At 50.1% G+C, this 22665-nt stretch overlaps 1 protein-coding gene across 1 annotated transcript; it reads right to left on the bottom strand.

Annotated features, from left to right (window-relative positions):
• Positions 1–579: 579 nt before the first annotated feature.
• Positions 580–22302, bottom strand: LOC126525705 (carbohydrate sulfotransferase 8-like). Its single transcript, XM_050173620.2, has 4 exons — positions 22083–22302; positions 17673–17876; positions 15429–15596; positions 580–2313 (listed from the first exon to the last, which is right to left on the bottom strand). The coding sequence occupies exons 1-4, from the start codon at positions 22203–22205 to the stop codon at positions 1795–1797; spliced, it is 1014 nt and encodes a 337-aa protein (XP_050029577.1). The 5' UTR covers positions 22206–22302; the 3' UTR covers positions 580–1794.
• Between the last annotated feature and the right edge of the window lie 363 nt (positions 22303–22665).

Below are 22665 nucleotides of genomic sequence, written 5' to 3'. Positions count from 1 at the left end.
GATGTCGGTGAGTCCAATGAGTGTTAGACTGAAGAGCGTTGGGCTGAGTACTCCGCCCTGAGGCACTCCACGGTTACTGTAATGCTGGGAGGTCGGGCCATCCTCGATAAGTACGAAAAAGGATCTCTTATGTAGATAGCTACTTATCCAAAAATATACTTTGCCGCCAAGTCCTACTGCCTCTAACGCGTTGAAAATCACTTCGTGCGTTACGTTATCGTACGTTCAAATCTATCTTACCGCAAGAGGCATATCTCGCCTTCAGTAATCCGAGCCCTCTTGGCCTAAAAGAATTTTGCTATGGCATCAGCTGGTGGCCTTGTCCTTGACTTTGTCGTTTACGTCGGGAAGGGAGGATGATCTGAAGCAGCTGGGCCTGGGAGCCAGTGTTGTGAAAAAGCTTGTAGCGACGGAAGGTGTGGCCCAACATTGTTTTTACTGATAGATATTTCACTGGCTTCAAGCCCGTTCACTACCTCCTTGAGAAGAAGGTATTCCTCACAGCTACTGTGATGGCAAACAAAACAGGCGGCGTAGCAGCAGCAATGCCTCAAGACAAGTCGATGCAACGAGGACAGAGAGAGAAAATAAACATTTTTATTGGGTGAATGCAGCTTTGGCAATCGCGCTGTAAAATTCGGAGGGATAATGTGCAGCTTAATGTGAAAGGACACCAAATCAGTCCTTCTCATTTCCACTGCATTCGGGACTGAAGCGGAAGGCAAATGCAAGAGATGGATAAAATATGAAAAAGTCGATATCACGCAGTCAGACGTGGTCAGCAAATACAAACATGGGAAGAGTCGACCTAATCGATCACTACATCGCATACTATCGAATTTCTCCCCGAACGCGCAAGTGGACAGTATGAGTTTTTGCGCATTTTTTTCGACCTCGCATGCTGCTACACTTGGATCGATTACCAGAGAGACTGCGAAAGGGCGCTGACTACAGAGAAAGAAAGATTTGATCTTTCAGGACTCAGGTTTAACATAGCCAACGTACTCCTCAAAGCTGACACTGGTAGGCAGCTAAGATCAAGCCAGAGTTCAGAAATTCAGGAGCGACCGTCACAGAATGGAGTGAAGCGCAGCAAGGTTATCCCACTTCCACCTGATGGAAGTGCGGTACGACCAGGTTTGGTGCGAATTCCCTCAACACGAAAAGCTTCCATATCAAAGTGCCGCTACCCAGGATATAGTAGGAAATCAATAGTCAGATGCCTGAAGTGCGGTGTTTTTCTATGTTTGCAGAACCGCAACTGCTTCCTCGCGTTTCACACAGGCTGAGACCCAGAGTACCAAATGGGTACCATCAAATGTTGATACAATCGTTTAATTTCCCGCATTTCAATTTTTTTTGTGTTCGTTTCTATGGACAGGAAGCAAAATAAAAGAGCTTCACATAAAATGGTTTGCATTTGTGCATTCGTGGGGCCGAAGAGGATACGTCCAACATGTAAGCATGGTGCAATGAGGTGCAAGTCTTACGAAAATGCATATCCGTTCCAGCTTCACGTCACGTTCGAGTGAATACTTTTTCTTCCAGATTTCGACAGGTGGAGCAACTCTTCGACGAGCCGCTCAATATACGGTTCCTTATTCTATGACCGCGCGTCGTACCACGTGTCTCGATCCTGCTTGATCAGCGTGTTATGCTGTAATCACATGGCCTACACAGTGGTCCACACGCCAGGCCTCGTTCACACGCAGTCCTGTTTCGGCGCAACGTAAAATGGTTGCGCCATAGAGTTTCTCACTATATGGTTGCGCCAATTAAGCGACGAGACCATCACTACCGCGTCCGCAGAGGCGTTCCCTCGGAACTGAGGTAGCCGCGGTGGTCGTAGCCGAAAAGCACGAAGTCGTAGAAGTACCGCCGGTACAGTCCTTCCACCTGACTCGCCGTCAACTGGTCGAAGTACCGCCGATGCCGTCGAGGCTTCGCGTTACGGCGCTCCAGCGTTGAGGACTCGGGCGGGGGCAGACCCATGCGTCGCCACAGCAGCGCCATGTCTTTACCGGCCGTCTCCAGGTGCCCGACGAAGTTGTACCGGAACAGGCACGGTTCGCAGCGCGAGTAGAACGGGGCCCAGTGGTCGTCCCACTGGGAGACCGGGACCCGGAGTAAGTAGTCCACGAACTGCGGGAACGTGACGCGGGTGGAGTTGTCCGTGGCGTTGCTGCTTCTGCTGCCGGCCATGATGCGGTCCCAGTAGACGTCGTAGAAGAAGCGCTCCCTGTCCCTAGGTCCGCCGGCCTTGTCCTCGAAGGCCGAGACAAGACGCTCGAAGGGATGTCGTACGAAAAGCACCTGCGTTTCGAAGCGATATGACAATGAGTGAGTGAGTGATTGAGTGAATCGGTGCGTTTAGGTCATGAGTGTAAGTCAGTGGGCGAAGAGATCGATGCGCGGTTGGGTCTGTGCACGGTCATAAGGTTTCGTACTAGAAAAAAAAATTGCATTTTCGCCCCAAAGGCATTGATAGCGATCGCAAGGAATTGTACAATTACACGAAATAAATTTCGTAGTTTTTTTTAGGTCAATACATCGCAGTAAACATTCACTCACTAAATTAACAGGCTCGATGTTACGTGCGCACTGACAGACATGAATCTCACTCGACGACCGCGAGCACTCGCCTGTCGCAACTGTGGCCTGACGAAAGAGCGCCGGCAGCGAGGAGCGCGCGTGCCGCTCGGTTCGCCATTTCAACTGTGCCGCGTCTCCAGAGTGCAGGTAACGCGACCTTATACACGAGGCGCGCGGGTAAGGCAGCGTACATGAAGCCACTAGCCTAAAACCCCTTCAACTTCGTAAAGTAGCGCCACGCTTTGAAGAATGCCGCCTCTTCCTCGCGCGCTCTGGCCGAGGATGACGCAGCGTCGCTATTGGCCTAATAGCATCACGTGGGCCCTCGCGCCGCCCTTCAGCGCCATTTTCGCCCGAGAAGCGTCTAAGGAGTGGTGAGGAGCGCATGTTGGCGCCCTTGCTACGGTCGAGCGGTGTAGACTGCGCCACGGTCGAGGAGGGAGCGTGAAAAAGAGGAGAAACGAAGAGGAGTGAAGGAGGAGAGTGTCACTACATTACGAAGTTTAAGGGGTTTTGCACTAGACATCTCGGCGGGCCCTCGCATGCTCTCCCTGACACCCGCAGCAACGGCGAGCGGCCCGCATATGCGGGCGCACGTGCTGGCCGTTGCGGGTACATCTAGGAACATTAGTTGGGGGCAGCCACGGCCGGGATGGAGGAGGAGGGTCGGGCTCTCTTCCGCTGTCCCTGCCGTATAGAGTATAGCGCGTGCTCGAGCACGTGATCTTGTACATACGGGCGCGCCAGAAAGGAGGCGCGCATCAAGGCAACATAAGTAGCGTTAGTATACTCAAGAGGAAATAGCTGTGCGAAAAAAGTGGCAACCGCAAAGGCGCCGCCATGTTGGTACCCCTCATTTTTGTAACGCTACAGATATTCAATATACAATACAAATATTTACACGTAGCACGTAGGTATAGAAAATTTGTAAAGTGCATTCCGTATATTTTTCGGAAGGATTCCGTGGCTATTTATGAAACAACTCAGTGCCCTTCCACTCTGTGACGAAGGATGACGAGTGAAGTGCAGCTCCGCCGCGGGTCGGTTCGGCATTGCACTATCTTCAAGATCGGCCAACGTATGGGGAGGGTTTAACGCCTGCTTCATCTCCGCCACGGGACGGGCAGGCATTGCACTACCTTCGGGACCGGCCCACATACGGGGAGTACTTAACGCCTGCTTCATCTCGCCCGCGGGCCGGGCCGGCATTGCACTACCTTCGGGACCGGCCCACGTATGGGGAGTACTTAACGCCTGTTTCACGTCTGGGGCGGGTAGGGCCGACATTGCACTAGCTTCAAGATCGGCCCAAGTGTGGGGAGGGCTTAACGCCTGCTTCATCTCCGCCACGGGAGGGCAGGCATTGCACTACCTTCGGGATCGGCCCACGTACGGGGAGTGCTTAACGCCTGCTTCATCTCCGCCGCGGGTCGGTTCGGCATTGCACTATCTTCAAGATCGGCCCACGTATGGGGGAGTGCTTAACGCCTGCTTCACCTCCGCCACGGGCCGGGCCGTAATTGCACTACCTTCGGGATCGGTCAGCGTATGGGGAGTGCATAACGCATGCTTCACCTCCTCCGCGGGCCGGGCCGGCATTGCAGTACCTTCGGGTTCGGCCCACGTATAGGGAGTGCTTAACGCCTGCTTCACCTCCTCCGCGGGCCGGGCCGGCATTGCAGTACCTTCGGGTTCGGCCCACGTATAGGGAGTGCTTAACGCCTGCTTCACTTCCGCGGCGGGTCGGGCCGGCATTGCACTAGCTTCGGGATAGGTCCACGTACGGGGACTGCTTAAAGCCTGCTTCACCTCCGTCACGGGGCGGGCCATCATTTCACTACCTTCGGGATCGGCCCACGTGCTTAACGCCTGCTTCACCTCCAGGGCGGGTCGGGCCGACATTGTACTATGTTCGCGTCGACCCACGTACGGGGAGTGCTTAACGCCTGCTTCACCTCCCCCGCGGGCCGGGCCGGCATTGCAGTACCTTCGGGGTCGGCCCACGTATGGGGAGTGCTTAACGCCTGCTTCACCTCCGCGGCGGGTCGGGCCGGCATTGCACTAGCTTCGGGATCGGCCCACGTACGGGAAGTGCTTAAGGCCTGCTTCACCTCCGCCACGGGGCGGGCCGTCATTTCACTAATTTCGGGATCGGCCCACGTATGGGGAGTACTTAACGCCTGCTTCACCTCCGCGGCGGGTCGGGCCGGCATTGCACTACCTTCGGGATCGGCTCACGTACGGGGAGTGCTTAACACCTGCTTGACCTCCGCGGCGGGCGGGACCTGTATTGCACTATCTTCGGCATCGGTCCACGCACGGGGATTGCTTAACGCCTGCTTCACCTCCCCCGCGGGACGGGCCGGCATTGCACTACCATCGGGATCGGCATACGTATGGGGAGTGCTTAACGCCTGCTTCACCTCCGCGGCGGGTCGGGCCGGCATTGCACTACCTTCGGGATCGGCATACGTATGGGGAGTGCTTAACGCCTGCTTCACCTCCGCGGCGGGTCGGGCCGGCATTGCACTACCTTCGGGATCGGATCACGCACGGGGAGTGCTTAACACCTGCTTGACCTCCGCGGCGGGCGGGACCTGTATTGCACTATCTTCGGCATCGGTCCACGCACGGGGATTGCTTAACGCCTGCTTCACCTCCCCCGCGGGACGGGCCGGCATTGCACTACCTTCGGGATCGGCATACGTATGGGGAGTGCTTAACGCCTGCTTCACCTCCGCGGCGGGTCGGGCCGGCATTGCACTACCATCGGGATCGGCATACGTATGGGGAGTGCTTAACGCCTGCTTCACCTCCGCGGCGGGTCGGGCTGGCATTGCACTACCTTCGGGATCGGATCACGCACGGGGAGTGCTTAACACCTGCTTGACCTCCGCGGCGGGCGGGACCTGTATTGCACTATCTTCGGCATCGGCCCACGCACGGGGTGTGCTTAACGCCTGCTTCACCTCCCCCGCGGGACGGGCCGGCATTGCACTACCTTCGGGATCGGCATACGTATGGGGAGTGCTTAACGCCTGCTTCACCTCCGCGGCGGGTCGGGCCGGCATTGCACTACCATCGGGATCGGCCCACGCACGGGGTGTGCTTAACGCCTGCTTCACTTCCCCCGCGGGCCGGGCCGGCATTGCACTACCTTCGGGATCGGATCACGCACGGGGAGTGCTTAACACCTGCTTGACCTCCGCGGCGGGCGGGACCTGTATTGCACTATCTTCGGCATCGGTCCACGCACGGGGATTGCTTAACGCCTGCTTCACCTCCCCCGCGGGACGGGCCGGCATTGCACTACCTTCGGGATCGGCATACGTATGGGGAGTGCTTAACGCCTGCTTCACCTCCGCGGCGGGTCGGGCTGGCATTGCACTTACTTCGGGGTCGGCCCACGTACGGAGAGTGCTTAAGAAGAAGCTTTAGCAAGGGCCCAACTCCGACGCGGCCTATTCAAATACATGTTAAACGCAAAAACGGTTTTCTGAGGCAACCCCGGGATCGATCTTAATGAAATTTGTTGCATTTGAAAGAGAAAGTAAAATTCTAGTGAATGATGGAAGTGGAATTTCGATTTAGGGCTTAATGTTGCAAAAAAAGTTTTGAAACGTTCGACCATTTGAAAAAGATTGAAGCACGAAGTTTACAAAGTCATAGGTCTGCATCGAGAACCGATATCGCGGCTCTGTAAACGGCATCCATTAGATCATTCAAAGCGGACAAATTTGATATGTCATTTTTCATCTTACGTGAGTTTGTTACGTTGTTTATGAGGGTCCTGCAAAAGTTGTAATTACATATCAACAGAATTTTTAAGATTCATGCGCAAGATGTCAAATTTGTGCGCTTTAGATGTGCTATCAGATACAATCCGCAGAATTTTGATATAATATTTTTTTGCTGAGTTACGGAGTTGTAAACTTGATAGTTTCGTTTTCTGAAAATTTGTGATTTTTGCCAATTTTTAATAAAAACATTGACGATCTAGATCGAAAATTCGAAACCAGCAGTCACTAGAGCGTCACTTTTTGTTTCAAAAGCAACAAACCTCGTCAAATTTGGTGCAGTGGTTGCTGAGCAAAACGAATTCTCCTTTTACATGTATTTAGATAGGAGCCCCGGAGCTAAAGCTTCCTCTTAACGCCTGCTTCAACTGCGCCGCGGGTTGGGCCGGCAGCGCACTATCTTAGGGATCAGTCCACGTACGGGGAGTGCTTAACGCCTGCTTCACCTCCGCCGGGGGTCGGGCCGGCATTGCACTACCTTCCGGATCGGTCCACGTACGGGGATTGCTTAAAGCCTGCTTCATCTCCCCCGCGGGACGGGCCGGCATTGCAATATCTTCGGGATGGGCACACGTATGGGGAGTGCTTAACGCCTGCTTCACCTCCGCGGCTGGCCGGGCCTGCATTGCACTACCTTCGTGTTCGGTCCACGTACGGGGAGTGCTTAACGCCTGCTTCACCTCCCCCGCGGGCCGGGCCGGCATTGCACTACCTTCGTGTTCGGCCCACGTACGGGGAGTGCGTAACGCCATCTTCACCTCCCCCGCAGGCCGGGCCGGCATTGCAGTACCTTCGGGGTAGGCCCCCGTATGGGGATTGCTTAACGCCTGCTTCACCTCCCCCGCGGGACGGGCCGGCATTGCACTACCTTCGTGTTCGGCCCACGTACGGGGAGTGCGTAACGCCATCTTCACCTCCCCCGCAGGCCGGGCCGGCATTGCAGTACCTTCGGGGTAGGCCCCCGTATGGGGATTGCTTAACGCCTGCTTCACCTCCCCCGCGGGCCGGGCCGGCATTGCACTACCTTCGTGTTCGGCCCACGTACGGGGAGTGCGTAACGCCATCTTCACCTCCCCCGCAGGCCGGGCCGGCATTGCAGTACCTTCGGGGTAGGCCCCCGTATGGGGATTGCTTAACGCCTGCTTCACCTCCCCCGCGGGCCGGGCCGGCATTGCACTACCTTCGTGTTCGGCCCACGTACGGGGAGTGCGTAACGCCATCTTCACCTCCCCCGCAGGCCGGGCCGGCATTGCAGTACCTTCGGGGTAGGCCCCCGTATGGGGATTGCTTAACGCCTGCTTCACCTCCCCCGCGGGACGGGCCGGCATTGCACTACCTTCGGCGTCGGTCCACGTATGGCGAGTGCTTAACGCTTGCTTCACCTCCGCGGCGGATCGGGCTGGCATTGCACTTACTTCGGGGTCGGCCCACGTACGGAGAGTGCTTAAGAGGAAGCTTTAGCAAGGGCCAAACTCCGACGCGGCCTATTCAAATACATGTTAAACGCAAAAACGGTTTTCTGAGGCAACCCCGGGATTGATTTTAATGAAATTTGTTGCATTTGAGAGAAAGTAATATTCTAGTGAATGATGGAAGTGGAATTTCGATTTAGGGCTTAATTTTGCAAAAGAAATTTTGAAATGTTCGACCATTTGAAAAAGATTGAAGCACGAAGTTTACAAACTCATAGGTCTGCATCAAGAACCGATATCGCGGCTCTGTAAACGGCATCCATTAGATCATTCAAAGCGGACAAATTTGATATGTCATTTTCATCTTACGTGAGTTTTTACGTTGTTTATGAGGGTCCTGCAAAAGTTGTAATTACATATGAACAGAATTTTTAAGATTCATGCGCAAGATGTATATTTGTCCGCTTTAGATGTGCTATCAGATACAATCCGCAGATTTTCGATATAATATTTTTTTGCGGAGTTACGGCGTTGTAAACTTGATAGTGTCGTTTTCTGAAAATTTGTGATTTTTGCCAATTTTTAATAAAAACATTGACGATCTAGATCGAAAATTCGAAACCAACAGTCACTAGAGCGTAACTTTTTGTTTCAAAAGCAACAAACCTCGTCAAATTTGGTGCAGTGGTTGCTGAGCAAAACGAATTCTCCATTTACATGTATTTAGATAGGAGCCCCGGAGCTAAAGCTTCCTCTTAACGCCTGCTTCAACTGCGCCGCGGGCCGGGCCGGCATTGCACTACCTTCGGGATCGGACCACGTACGGGAAGTGCTTAAGGCCTGCTTCACCTCCCCCGCGGGCCGGGCCGGCATTGCAGTACCTTTGGGGTCGGCCCACGTATGGGGAGTGCTTAACGCCTGCTTCACCTCCGCGGCGGGTCGGGCCGGCATTGCACTAGCTTCGGAGCGGCCCACGTACGGGAAGTGCTTAAGGCCTGCTTCACCTCCGCCACGGGGCGAGCCCTCATTGCACTAACTTCGGGTTCGGCCCACGTATGGGAAGTGCTTAACGCCTGCTTCACCTCTCCCGCGGGCCGGGCCGGCATTGTACTACCTTCGTGTTCGGTCCACGTACGGGGAGTGCTTAACGCCTGCTTCACCTCCGCGGCAGGCGGGACCTGTATTTTACTATCTTCGGGATCGGCCCATGTACGGGGAGTGCTTAACGCCTGCTTCATCTCCGCCACGGGCCGGGCCGTCATTGCACTACCTTCGTTTCGGCCCACGTACGGGGAGTGCTTAACACCTGCTTGACCTCCGCGGCAGGCGGGACCTGTATTTTACTATCTTCGGGATCGGCCCATGTACGGGGAGTGCTTAACGCCTGCTTCACCTCCGCCACGGGCCGGGCCTGCATTGCACTACCTTCGGGATCAGTCCACGTACGGGTTGTGCTTAACACCTGCTTGACCTCTGGGGCGGGCGGGACCTGTATTGGACTTACCTCGGGATCGGCCCACGTACGCAGAGTGCTTCAGAGGAAGCTTTAGCTCGGGCCCAACTCGGACGCGGCCTATTCAAATACATGTTAAACGCAAAAACGGTTTTCAGAGGCAACCCCGGGAGCGATTTTAATGAAATTTGTTGCATTTGAAAGAGAAAGTTAAATTTTAGTGAATGATGGAAGTGGAATTTCGATTTAGGGCTTAATTTTGCAAGAAAGATTTTGAAATGTTCGACCATTTGAAAAAGATTGAAACACGAAGTTTACAAACTCATAGGTCTGCATCGAGAACCGATATTGCGGCTCTGTAAACGGCAACCATTAGATCATTCAAAGTGGACAAATTTGATGTCATTTCTCATCTTACGTGAGTTTGTTACGTTGTTTATGAGGGTCCTGCAAAAGTGGTAATTACATATGAACAAAATCTTTAAGATTCATGCGCAAGATGTCAAATTTGTCCGCTTTAGATGTGCCATTGGATACAATCCGCAGAATTTCGATATAACATTTTTTTGCTGAGTTACAGAGTTGTAAGCTTGATAGTTTCGTTTTCTGAAAATTTGTGATTTTTGCCTATTTTTAACAAAAACATTGACGATCCAGATCGAAAATTCGAAACCAACAGTCACTAGAGCTTAGCTTTTTGTTTCAAATGCAACAAACCTCGTCAAATTTGGTGCAGTGGTTGCTGAGCAAAACGAATTCTCCTTTTACATGTATTTAGATAGGAGCCCCGGAGCTAAAGCTTCCTCTTAACGCCTGCTTCAACTGCGCCGCGGGTTGGGCCGGCATTGCACTACCTTCGGGATCGGACCACGTATGGAGTGCTTAACGCCTGCTCCACCTCCGCCGCGGGTTGGGCCGGCAGCGCATTATCTTAGGGATCAGTCCACGTACGGGGAGTGCTTAACGCCTGCTTCACCCCCGCGGCGGGTCAGCCCGGCATTGCACTACTTTCGGGATCGGTCCACGTTGGGAAATTTGCTTAACGCCTGCTTCATCTCCCCCGCAGGACGGGCCGGCATTGCACTATCTTCGGGATGGGCACACGTACGGGTTGTGCTTAACACCTGCTTGACCTCCGCGGCGGGCGGGACCTGTATTGCACTATCTTCGGGATCGGCCCATGTACGGGGAGTGCTTAACGCCTGCTTCACCTCCGCCACGGGCCGGGCCTGCATTGCACTACCTTCGGGATCAGGCCACGTACGGGTTGCGCTTAACACCTGCTTGACCTCTGCGGCGGGCGGGACCTGTATTGCACTATCTTTGGGGTCGGCCCACGCACGGGGATTGCTTAACGCATGCTTCACCTCCCCCGCGGGACGGGCCGGCATTGCACTACCTTCGGGAACGGCACACGTATGGGGAGTGCTTAACGCCTGCTTCACCTCCGCGGCGGGTCGGGCTGGCATTGCACTTAGCTCGGGATCGGCCCACGTACGCAGAGTGCTTAAGAGGAAGCTTTAGCTCGGGCCCAACTCGGACGCGGCCTATTCAAATGCATGTTAAACGCAAAAACGGTTTTCAGAGGCAACCCCGGGAGCGATTTTAATGAAATTTGTTGCATTTGAAAGAGAAAGCTAAATTCTAGTGAATGATGGAAGTGGAATTTCGATTTAGGGCTTAATTTTGCAAGAAAGATTTTGAAATGTTCGACCATTTGAAAAAGATTGAAGCACGAAGTTTACAAACTCATAGGTCTGCATCGAGAACCGATATCGCGGCTCTGTAAATGGCATCCATTAGATCATTCAAAGCCGACAAATTTGATATGTCATTTTGCATCTTACGTGAAATAGTTACGTTGTTTATGAGGGTCCTGCAAAAGTTGTAATTACATATCAATAAAATTTTTAAGATTCATGCGCAAAATGTCAATTGGTGCGCTTTAGATGTGCTATCAGATACAATTCGCAGAATTGCGATATCATTTTTTCTTGCTGAGTTACGGTGTTGTAAACCTGATAGATTCGTTTTCTGAAAATTTGTGATTTTTGCAAATTTTTAATAAAAAATTGACGACCTGATCGAAAATTTGAAAGCAACCGACACTAGAGCTTTTTTCTTTTAAATGCAACAAACCTCGTCAAATTTGGTACGGTGGTTGCCGGGAAAAACGAATTATCCTTGTACATGTATTTAGATAGGAGCCCTCGAGCTAAAGCTTCCTCTTAACGACTGCTTCAACTCCGCCGCGGGTCAGCCCGGCATTGCACTACCTTCGGGATCGGCTCACGCATGGGGAGTGCTTAACGCCTGCTTCATCTCCGCCGCAGGTTGGGCTGGTAGTGCATTATCTTAGGGATCAGTCCACGTACGGGGAGTGCTTAACGCCTGCTTCACCTCCCCCGCGGGCCGGGCCGGCATTACACTACCTTCAAAATCGGCCCAAGTGTGGGGAGGGCTTAACGCCTGCTTCACTTCCGCGGCGGGTCGGGCCGGCATTGCACTACCTTCGGGCTCTGCCCAAGTGTGGGGAGGGCTTAACGCCTGCTTCATCTCCGCCACGGGACGGGCAGGCATTGCACTACCTTCGGGATCGGGCCACGTACGCGGAGTGCTTAACGCCTGCTTCACCTCCCCCGCGGGCCGGGCCGGCATTGCACTACCTTCGGGACCGGTCCACGTATGGGGAGTGCTTAACGCCTGCTTCACCTCCGGGGCGGGTAGGGCCGACATTGCACTAGCTTCGGGATCGGTCCACGTGTGGGGAGTGCTTAACGCCTGTTTCACCTCCGGGGCGGGTCGGGCCGACATTGCACTACCTTTGGGATCGCCCACGTATGGGGAGTGCTTAACGGCTGCTTCACCTCCGCGGTGGGCCGGACCTGTATTGCACTATCTTCGGAATCGGCCCACGTACGGGGATTGCGTAACGCCTGCTTCACCTCCCCCGCGGGACGGGCCGGCATTGCACTATCTTCGGGATGGGCACACGTATGGGGAGTGCTTAACGCATGCTTCACCTCCGCGGCGGGCCGGGCCTGCATTGCACTATCTTCGGTATCGGCCCACGTACGGGTAGTGCTTAACGCCTGCTTCACCTCCGCCGCGGGCCGGGCCGGCATTGCACTACCTTCGGGATCGGGTCACGTACGGGGAGTGCTTAACGGCTGCTTCACCTCCACCGCGGACCGGGCTGGCATTGCACTTACTTCGGGATCGGCCCACGTACGGGGAGTTCTTAAGAGGAAGCTTTAGCTCGGGCCCAACTCCGACGCGGCCTATTCAAATGCATGTAAAACGCAAAAACGTTTTTCTGAGACAACCCCGGGACCGATTTAATGAAATTTGTTGCATTTGAAAGAGAAACTTATATTCTAGTGAATGTTGGAAGTCGAATTTCGATTCGGGGCCTAAATTTTGTTAAAGAGATGAAATACTCGAACATTTGAAAAATATAGAAGCACGAAGTTTACAAACTCATAGGTCTGCACCAAGAACAGATATCGCGGTTCTGTAAACGGCATCCATTAGATCATTCAAAGCCGACAAATTTGATCTGTCATTTTACATCTTACGTGAATTTAATTGTTACGTTGTTTATGAGGGTCCTGCAAAAGTTGTAATTACATATCAATAAAATTTTTAAGATTCATGCGCAAAATGTCAATTTGTGCGCTTTAGATGTGCTATCAGGTACAATTCGCACGATTGCGATATAATTTTTTCTTGTTGGCTTACGGAGTTGTAAACCTGATAGTTTTGTTTTCTGAAAATTTGTGATTTCTGCCAATTTTTAATAAAAAATTGACGACCTGGATCGAAAATTAGAAACCAACAGTCACTAGAGCTTTTTTTCTTTTAAATGCAACAAACCTCGTCAAATTTGGTGCAGTGGTTGCCGAGAAAAACGAATTCTCCTGTTACATGTATTTAGATAGGAGCCCCCGAGCTAAAGCTTCCTCTTAACGCCTGCTTCAACTCCGCCGCGGGTTGGGCCGGCATTGCACTATCTTCGGAATCGGCCCACGTATGGGGAGTGTTTAACGCCTGCTTGACCTCCGCCGCAGGTCGGGCCGGCATTGCACAGCTTCGGGATCGGCCCACATACGGGGAGTGCTTAACGCCTGCTTCACCTATGGCTTCCTCTTAAGAGGAAGCTTTAGCTCGGGCCAACTCCAACGCGACGTATTCAAATACATGTAAAACGCAAAAACGCTTTTCTGAGATAACCTCTGGACCGATTTAATGAAATTTGCTGTATTTGAAAGACAAAGATAAATTGTTTTGACTGTTGGAACCTAGATTTCGCGAAAATGATTTTCCATAATCCGGAAGTTCGAGAAAGAGAGAGTCACGAAGTTTATAAATTAATAGCTCTGCATCAAAACAGATGTCGCGGTTCTGTAAACGTCATCCATTCATCCGTTCAACGTCATCCGAGGTTCCCGTTTTCAGTATCGAGGGTCCCGTTTTCAGTATCATTACTTTGGGACCCTCGTCTGTATATTACATTTATGTACCTATGTTTTTTCATATGAATAAACTTCAACTTCAACTTCAACTTCATCCAAAGCGGACAAATTCGATATGCCGATTTATATCTTACGTGAATTTGTTACGTTGTGTACAAGGGTTTTGCAAAAGTTGCATTTGCATATTATTGAATTTTTTTAGATTCACGTGTAACATATCAATTTTTCCGCTTTAGATGTACTATCAGGTGCAATTCACAGAACTGTGATATCATTTTTCCTTGATGAGTGATGGAGTTGTAAACTTGATAGTCTCGCTTTCTGAAAATGTTCGACTTTTGCCTATTTTTGATAAAAACTTGATCTAAATCAAAAATTAGAAACCAACAGTCGCTAGATTTTAAGTTGTTCTTTTAAATGCAACAAACCTCGTGAAATTTGGTACAGCGGTTGCCAATAAAAACGAATTCTCCTTTTACATGTATTTCGATAGACGCACCCGCGCTAAAGCTTCCTCTTATGTTTTATGGACTTTTTCAAATCGCCTGTTGCAGATAAAATAATTCTAGTGCTTGAGCTGGATTGTTCATAGAGGCGGAGATTATTTGGATTGAAAATTTACATAATTCTTCAAATAATTAACAAGCTTTGACTAATTAACCTAACAATTAATTACTTTATGGCACAGTTCCTGCTTACAGCTCGTTCTCGTTTTGCTCATCGTCTTGAGTTTCCATCTCTCGCCTTCACACTGTTTACGGCACATTGCTATTTACGAATTGTAGCCGGTGAGTTTGTCAGGCGTACCCATTTGAAATGAATTTCCAGAATGGCGCCAGTTTGGAGATACGCGTCATAAAACTCCCCGTAGAAATGCACGTGCTGTTGATCCAATTACTTTAAAAACACAATTTTTTTTTTAAAAACGCTCTATTATGCATTGAAGCGGAAAGTAACTAGAACGCCCATGTATATCGTCGCACACTTTGGGAAATAACATCTCGAAAGTGGCGTCATCCCGGAAATTCATTTCAAGTGGATGCGTCTTGCAAACTCAAGAGCTAAGAATCGTAATTTGAAATATGTGCCGTCAAGCAATTTTTAAAGAAATTATTTAGTCAATTTTCGACCCTTAGTGCAATATGTGTTTCTCGTGCTATTAATGTTCGCCTTGTCGAAGAATCCAGCGCAACGACAATAATTATGCTATCTGCCACAGGTGATCTTTAAAAATTCCGTGAAACTTAAACATTACCACACTGTATATGAATTTACAACTTCCGTGAAATTTCATCGTTTCCGAAGCTTTGTAGAAGTCCCACTCACAAATTAATGCATTACGTGATTTTTTTCTCGCTTTAGATGTATTATTAGGTGATCTTCATAGGATTGTTGATGCAGTTTTTTTATTGCTGGGCTAGTTTGTAAACTTGATGGATAAGTTCTGTCTTTCTTTCAAAATTTTCAAGTTTCAACAATTTTGTAATAAAATTGACGTCCTAAATAAAAAATTTCCAGCTTGGAGCCATCAGATCTTGAGTTCATTTATTCATTATGATTATTTTTTGTTTCGTATGCAACAAACCTCATCAAATCGCTGAGAAAAGCGATTTCTCCGTTCACACGTATTCAGACAGGAGTCCTCCGACGGATCGAATAGTTTTGGACGGAACGCGTGTTTACCGCTTCACACACTCACCCTGGTGTACTGGCGGAGCTTGCTGCGCGGCCAGTGGGTGGGACCGATCCGGAAGACTCGCTCGTTGAACAAGGCGTGCAGCGCGTCGTCGTCGTCGTCACCTTTGCTGGAGGTGGCGTTGATTCGCAGCAGGGAGGCGAACAGGGACTTCAGTGATGTCGAGGCCACCTGCGCCAGCAGCACGGAATGTGCGTATTAATGTTTGTTGCTGGGCTATAGTTGGTTCATCTTATTCCCCGAAGACGCTGCTGGGTTAGTTGGTTCATCTTATTCCGTGAAGGCGCTGCTGGGCTAGTTGGTTCATCTTACTCTCCGAAGATTACCAAGGCAACCATTAGGCAAGCTCTCCCAAATAACAAGACAAAAGTAACAAAGTCTGATGATGATGATTCCCCGAAGATGCTGATGGGCTAGTTGGTTAATCTTATTCCCCGAAGATTGCCAAGGCAACCAGTAGGCAAGCTCTCCCAAATAACAAAAGACAAAAGTAACAAAGGCTGATTATGATGATGATGATTCCCCGAAGATGCTGCTGGGCTAGTTGGTTCTTCTTATTCCCCGAAGTCAAGACGCAACCAAAGGAGGAAGAAAAAGCTTTAGTAGAGGAAAGAGCCCTTTCCTGCCCTAAAGCTTTTTTTCCACCCTTGGTTGCGTCTTAACTTAAATTTGCAGAATGGAATATTCGGATCAGTGTTGTGATCACTGTTTAAGACGTGCACGTTAACGGGAGATGCTATAGAACATGCACAGTGAAAACAGCAGACGACGGTTGGTGTTGATGACTTCATGCCTGGGGCTCAGTCGATCTCAGCTTAGTATGCCGCGTTCACGCGACTCACTGATAACACGCTATACACCCCAGTTATCGAATACACCCGTTTACAAATTAGAGAAAGCACAATTTACTGAGTACTAGTTGTTCCGGTGCTCTGTTTAAACTTACCACTGGTTGGCTTCAATCTTGGTTAGCTATAGCTGTAAGTCGGTGTGAGCCTAGGAAAGCCGTGTCAAATACACAGCTCGAGCTCATATTTGTGTGAATGCGCCAGCCAGTTAGGTTCGCTCATTGCCGTGACATCACTGTAGCCACGCACTTCTTTCTGTGTTGCTCGAACTGTGTGCCGCGGAGGCATAGCGGACAGGTGCACTGCGGCTCTGTGGGCGGAGCTTGTGTTGAATTTGTGACAAGCTGTCAACCTGCTGGTCGCGTGACGTCATCTGGAAAGTCGGCGACACTCCTATCAATAAGTGCGCGTTTTGTAAACCGTAAACGAATAATTCGAACGCAACGATAGCCCACGGCATAACCTCCGTGTTCGGCCTTCCGATTACTGATGTCATGTCACGTGCTACACATTTAATGCGCTTTGGAGAAGGAGAAGGGAAACAATGAAATAACAGTGACGGCCCGAGCGAGGGTTATTGCTATATATGTAATTGGAGCGTTAAGCGCTTAATGCATGCGTAATAATGTTAGACGATCGAGTCACCTCAAGCGTGTCCTCAAGCGTAAGCACTTGGAGCAGCCATCTTTCCTACGCGTCGCCCGACGGATCGGAAGCTTTTTGACGGAAGCACATACCGTATAGACTCGTGTAAGGGCCGCACCTCCAACTTGGTAGCACATAATTAGTACTCACGTACGAGGCAGAAACCTGGAGGCTTACGAAAAGGGTTCTACTTAAATTGAGGACGACGCAACGAGCTATGGAAAGAAGAATGATAGGTGTAACGTTAAGGGATAAGAAAAGAACAGATTGGGTGAAGGAACAAACGCGAGTTAATGATATCTTAGTTGAAATCAAGAAAAAGAAATGGGCATGGGCAGGACACGTAATGAGGAGGGAAGATAACCGATGGTCATTAAGAGTTACGGAATGGATTCCAATGGAAGGGAAGCGTAGCAGAGGGCGGCAGAAAGTTAATTGGGTGGACGAAATTAAGAAGTTTGCAGGGACAACATGGCCACAATTAGTACATGACTGGGGTAGTTGGAGAAGTATGGGAGAGCCTTTGCCCTGCAGTGGGTATAACCAGGCTGCTGCTAATGATGATGATGGAGAAGAACGACTACGTTGCCCCGTTAAAGTGGAAAGTTTGGCGAGTTGGTATACATTCATAACGGGGACAGCGCGAACAAGACGACGACGGAGCGACAGGACACAGGACGAGCGCTCGTCCTGTGTCCTTTCGCTCCGTCGTCGTCTTGTTCGCGCTGTTACAGTTGTGAATACACGGCCTCACCTTGGGCACGAAACAGAGGGCCACTTTCCGGCGGTCGTCCACGAAGATGGGGCACAGGTGGGGCGGGCAGTGCGTGGGCTTGCCGAGGCGACGGTTGCTGCGGCTGCCCAGGTAGTGCGGGCCCAGCACGTCGCGGTCCTTACTGGCGCACGCTTCCTCCAGCAGTCGCACGCGGCGAGCCTGCTCGGACCAGACCTGCGCCTCCTGGACACGCGAGCGGCACACGTGTAGCACAGCGTGTAATTAAAGAAGAGGAAGAAGAAATAAACGCAAATAAGAACGGGCTCAGAACAGGAGGAACAGGAAACAACTTTGTTTTGTCAATTTGGTTTAGTGAGGGGTGGCTACCAGGCAATGCCTTACCACGGCCACTGGATAAAAAAAAAAGGTTATTTTTTTTAATCTAGCGACCATGGCTTACAGCCACCTCCTTCGCTCTTTCAATGGCCCGAAGTTGTGCCTGCAGGCTCGGATCCCTGGATATTGCTTCCCACGCTTCAGGCGAGGGAGTACGTGTCTCTCTCTCTCTCTTTCTGTCCTGGCCCAGAACAGGAGAGAGAGAGAGAGAGATAGATAGAGATAGATAGATAGATAGATAGATAGATAGATAGATAGATAGATAGATAGATAGATAGATAGAGAGAGAGAGAGAGAGAGAGAGAGAGAGAGAGAGAGAGAGATACATACCTTAATGATACGCTGGAGATGCTTGCCTGGCTGTTCGCCTGACATGCTACTCCACGTGCGGGCGACGATTATGATATATACAGTGACAAACACTTAACAGTACACACAGTGACACAAACACGCACACAAATGTACATTACAGATATATTTACAAAGTTTCGTTAAGGCTAGTGGCCCGCAAGAACGTCTGCAGGGTTTTTGTGGCGTGTAACGCGCAGGTGGTGCTTTGCCACGGGACGAGAATGTGCCGCAGTTGCAAGCTCAAGTCCCATTGCAGGTGTCGTGCCAGTGGCTCACTGGAAAGTGGTGTGACCAACAGTTCCTAGAACAAGGAATGCCGCTGAAGCCCACGTTTCGCCAAGGGGAAAGACTATAGCATGCCCTTTTGTGAAGTCGCCCCTGTGGAAGCGTTGGCTTCAGCCTTCATTCCTTGTCCTACCGCTGTTAATCAAACCTGGGCCTGCATCCTGTAACGTTCTATTCGATATTCCGTACCTCTTTTCCGTAGGCATTACTATACAGTTTATGGCAGTTTCCGTTTCCTTGCCCTTTAATTCGGTGCGTCCCCAACCAGGCGGATACCTGCCTAATGTTTGCCTTTGAGTTTGTGACAAGACTGGCATGAGTGGCCGATTGCAAGCTGGATGGGCATCCCCATGTATGCTGTCGAATTCCGCAATGTCGACGTTTCAAGTCTATAAGAGAGGCGGTATAAGCAGCACTGTTGCCTGATGTCTGACAATATGGCTGAATTTCATGGCGCTCGGAATAGCAACCCCTGACGAAAGATATTTCACTATTCGTGTCCCATTCTTTCGGAGAATTTCACGATATAGATACCGAATAACACTGATTCTTCGATACAGGGAAAGTGGTCACGTGGCAGCAATCATCGCGGCTTTTCGGCACTCGGTCTGGCTCGCGCAGTCGTCATGGTATGCTGCTATTAGGGTGCCTCAATACCACGAGGCGACGCTGACATCGAGGCACCCTGGCTGCAATAGGCGCTGCTCGGGCCGATGTAGAAGCATAGCAGATGATCCGGCAAGCCGGAGGGAGTGCCAAAATGTTGCGATGATCGTGATCTGCTCCTGCGTGGCCACGTACTGCGTCATGACACACAGCCTTACTGTTAAACGAAAGCAAAACTGCTTCTAAAAAAGCGATTCATCATAATCACCAGCCTATTTCGTGTCCACTGCAGGACGACGGACTCTCCCTGCGATTTCCAATTACCCCCGTCCTGCGCCAACCGATTCCAGCTAGCGCCTGCGAATTTCTTAATTTCATCACCCCACTTAGTTTTCAGCCGTCCTCGACTGCGCTTCCCTTCTCCTGGCACCCATTCTGTAACGATAATGGTCCACCGGTTATCTAACCTACGCATCACATGACTTGCCCAGCTCCATTTCTTTCTCCTAATGTCATTTAGAATGTCGGCTATCCCTGTTTGCTCTCTGATCCACACCGCTCTCTTCCCGTCTCTTGAAGTTATACCTAGCATTCTTCGTTCTATCGCTTTTTTCGCGGTCCTTAGCTTGCTCTCAAGCTTCTTTGTCAGTCTCCAAGTCTCTGCCCCATATGTCAGCGCCTGTAATGCTTTGATTCTATACCTTCCTTTTCAATAATAACGGTAAGCTTTCAGTCAAATGCTCACGACGTCTGCCGTATGCGATCCAACCCACTTTTAATCTTCTGTGAATTTCCTTGTCATGGTCAGGGTTCCCTGTGATTAGTTGACTTAGGTGAACGTACGCCTTCACAGACTCTAGAGGCTGACTTGCGATCCTGAACTCTTGTTCCGTTGCCTCGCTATTTATCATTATATTTGTTTTCTGCATATTAATCTTCAACCCCAATCTTACACTCTCTCTGTTAAGGTCTTCCATCATTTGTTGTAACTCGTCCCCAGCGTTGCTGAACAGGACAATGTCATCTGCAGATATAAGGTTGCTGAGATATTCGCCGTTGAACTTACTCCTAAGCCTTCACAATTTAATAGCTTGAAGACTTCTTCCAAGCATGCGGTGGAGAGATTGTGCCTCCTTGTCTGACCCCTTTCTTTATAGGTATCTTCCTACTTTTCTCGTGGTTAATTGAGGTAGCTGTGGAATCTCCGTACATACTTTCCAAGATATTTACGTAAGCGTCCTGTTCTCCTTGATTACGCAATGCCTATATGACTGCTGGTATGTCTACTGAATCAAATGCCTTTTCGTAATCTTTAAAAGCCATATAGCGAGTCTGGTTGTACTCTGCGGATTTCTCGATTGTCTGATTGATGACATGGATGTGATTCATTGTAGAGTATCCCTTCCTGAAACCTGCCTGTTCCCTTGGTTGACTAAACTCCAGTGTTGCTCTTATTCTATTGGGGGTTATCTTGGTGAATATTTTATATAATATTGGAAGTAAGCTAAATGGCCTATAATTTTCCAATTCTTTAACGTCTCCCTTTTTGTGGATTAGTATAATGTTGGCATTCTTCCAGTTCTCTGGGACTCTCGAAGTCGATAGGCAGTTCGTATAAAGGGCCGCTAGTTTTTCAAGCATTATGTCTCCACCATCTTTGATTAAATCGACTGGTAGTCCATCTCCTGCCCCTTTTCCCCGTTTCATGTCTTGTAAGGCGCTTCTAACTTCATCGTTAGTTATAGGAGGAGCCTCTGTAACCTGTTCATTAGTACTTTGAACGGACTCATCGTGGCTGCTTTGGGTATTGTACAAGTCAGTATAGAATTCTTCCGCTGCTTTTACTATATCTTCGAGATTGCTGATGATATTACCCAGTCTATCTTTCAGTGCATACATCTTGGTTTGTCCGATGCCTAGTTTCCTTCTCACGGTTTGCAGGCTGCGTCAATTTTTGCTGCTTCCTCAATCTTTCTCACGTTATAATTTCGAATATCCCTTATTTTCTCCTTGTTGATTAGTTTTGACAGTTCCGCGAATTCTATATGATCTCTTGAGTTCGACAATTTCATTCTTTGTCGTTTCTTGATTAGATACTTACTGGTTGCCTTACCTCCCACTTCAATTGCTGCTTCTGAGACCAGCCTAGTTAAGGCTTCATCATTGTGTAATAAATTATTCAGAGTGCTCTAAGGCTTGTCACTATAGGCTTACTGTCAGTCAACTCAGAAATGAAAAGTAAAGAAATAATTTTAGTGTCAGTACTCATATAATTTCATTACAAATAAACATGTCCATTAAAAGTAAGTAAGTAAGTAAGTAAGTAAGTAAGTAAGTAAGTAAGTAAGTAAGTAAGTAAGTAAATAAGTAAATAAATAAATAAATAAATAAATAAATAATTTTTTTCAGCATCGTACTGATGTTTGGGGCACGGGAAAAAAGCCTGAGAAGGCATGACTGGGCCCGTGTCCCAGAATCACGGAATACAGCGCTAGCATACTTAGAGAGCGTAAAGAGAAAACGAGTACAGTAATGTAATAAGAATAATAAGAACAAGCCAAGAAACAGGTAACAAGCTCAGCATACCTCTCAAAAGAAAGGCAAAATAAAGTATCAATTACAGCAAATGCTTAGCTGTTGACCTCTACAAACTTAGCAGGGCTGGGACCGGCAGAAGACTCCGTTAAACCGTGCGAATCCGACGCTGAAGTGAATACGCGCAGCGAAATCAAGCATGCGGAAACCTGCTTGTTCCGGATAGCTCGGTGTACATTTACGGCGAGAGAAGCCGTTGCTTGAACACTCGCGTACCTGATCGTCGACGCCGTTGACGGGTGCGTCGTGGAGGCGGCGGCGTCTGTCGCTACGAAGCCAGGCAGCGGCCACCAGCAAGAAGGCCGCGAGCGAGACGCCCAGCGCGACGGACTTCCTCATGTGCGTCCCGCCCCACGCCGCAACAACAGCGACCACCACCTCACCTCGCTGGGCAGCGCCGTCGCTTTGACCCCTGCTCCGGCAGGCGGCCTCCACGTTGCCCCCTCCGTTGCTCTCGCTACGCGGTCGTTACCGTACCGGACCGACCTGTCACGTGTACCCCTCCTCCTCCCATCGAGGGGAGGAGGGGGGTGGGAACGGAGCTAGGCGCGCGCGTTTTAAAAGCGAAGCTTCCGCCCGGACTTCGCCAACAGCGGCTGCTGCTGCTGTCTGGCCGAGCAGCTTACACGCCGGACAGCACTCTTATAAAGCGAGTCGGCTTAGATACCCCCCCCCCCCCTTCCTTCTTTTATTTCACGGGCGCCGCCATACTTCGTAGGCAGTGGCGCCATCTACGAGCTGTCTGCTTTTGCCGCCATGCTGGCTTGCGCGAATGTTCTGTGCTGTGTGCCAACTAAAA

The sequence above is a fragment of the Dermacentor andersoni genome, chromosome 8 (assembly GCF_023375885.2).
Source record: "Dermacentor andersoni chromosome 8, qqDerAnde1_hic_scaffold, whole genome shotgun sequence".
Taxonomy (NCBI): domain Eukaryota; kingdom Metazoa; phylum Arthropoda; class Arachnida; order Ixodida; family Ixodidae; genus Dermacentor; species Dermacentor andersoni.
This window is presented reverse-complemented; position numbering and strand designations above follow the sequence as displayed.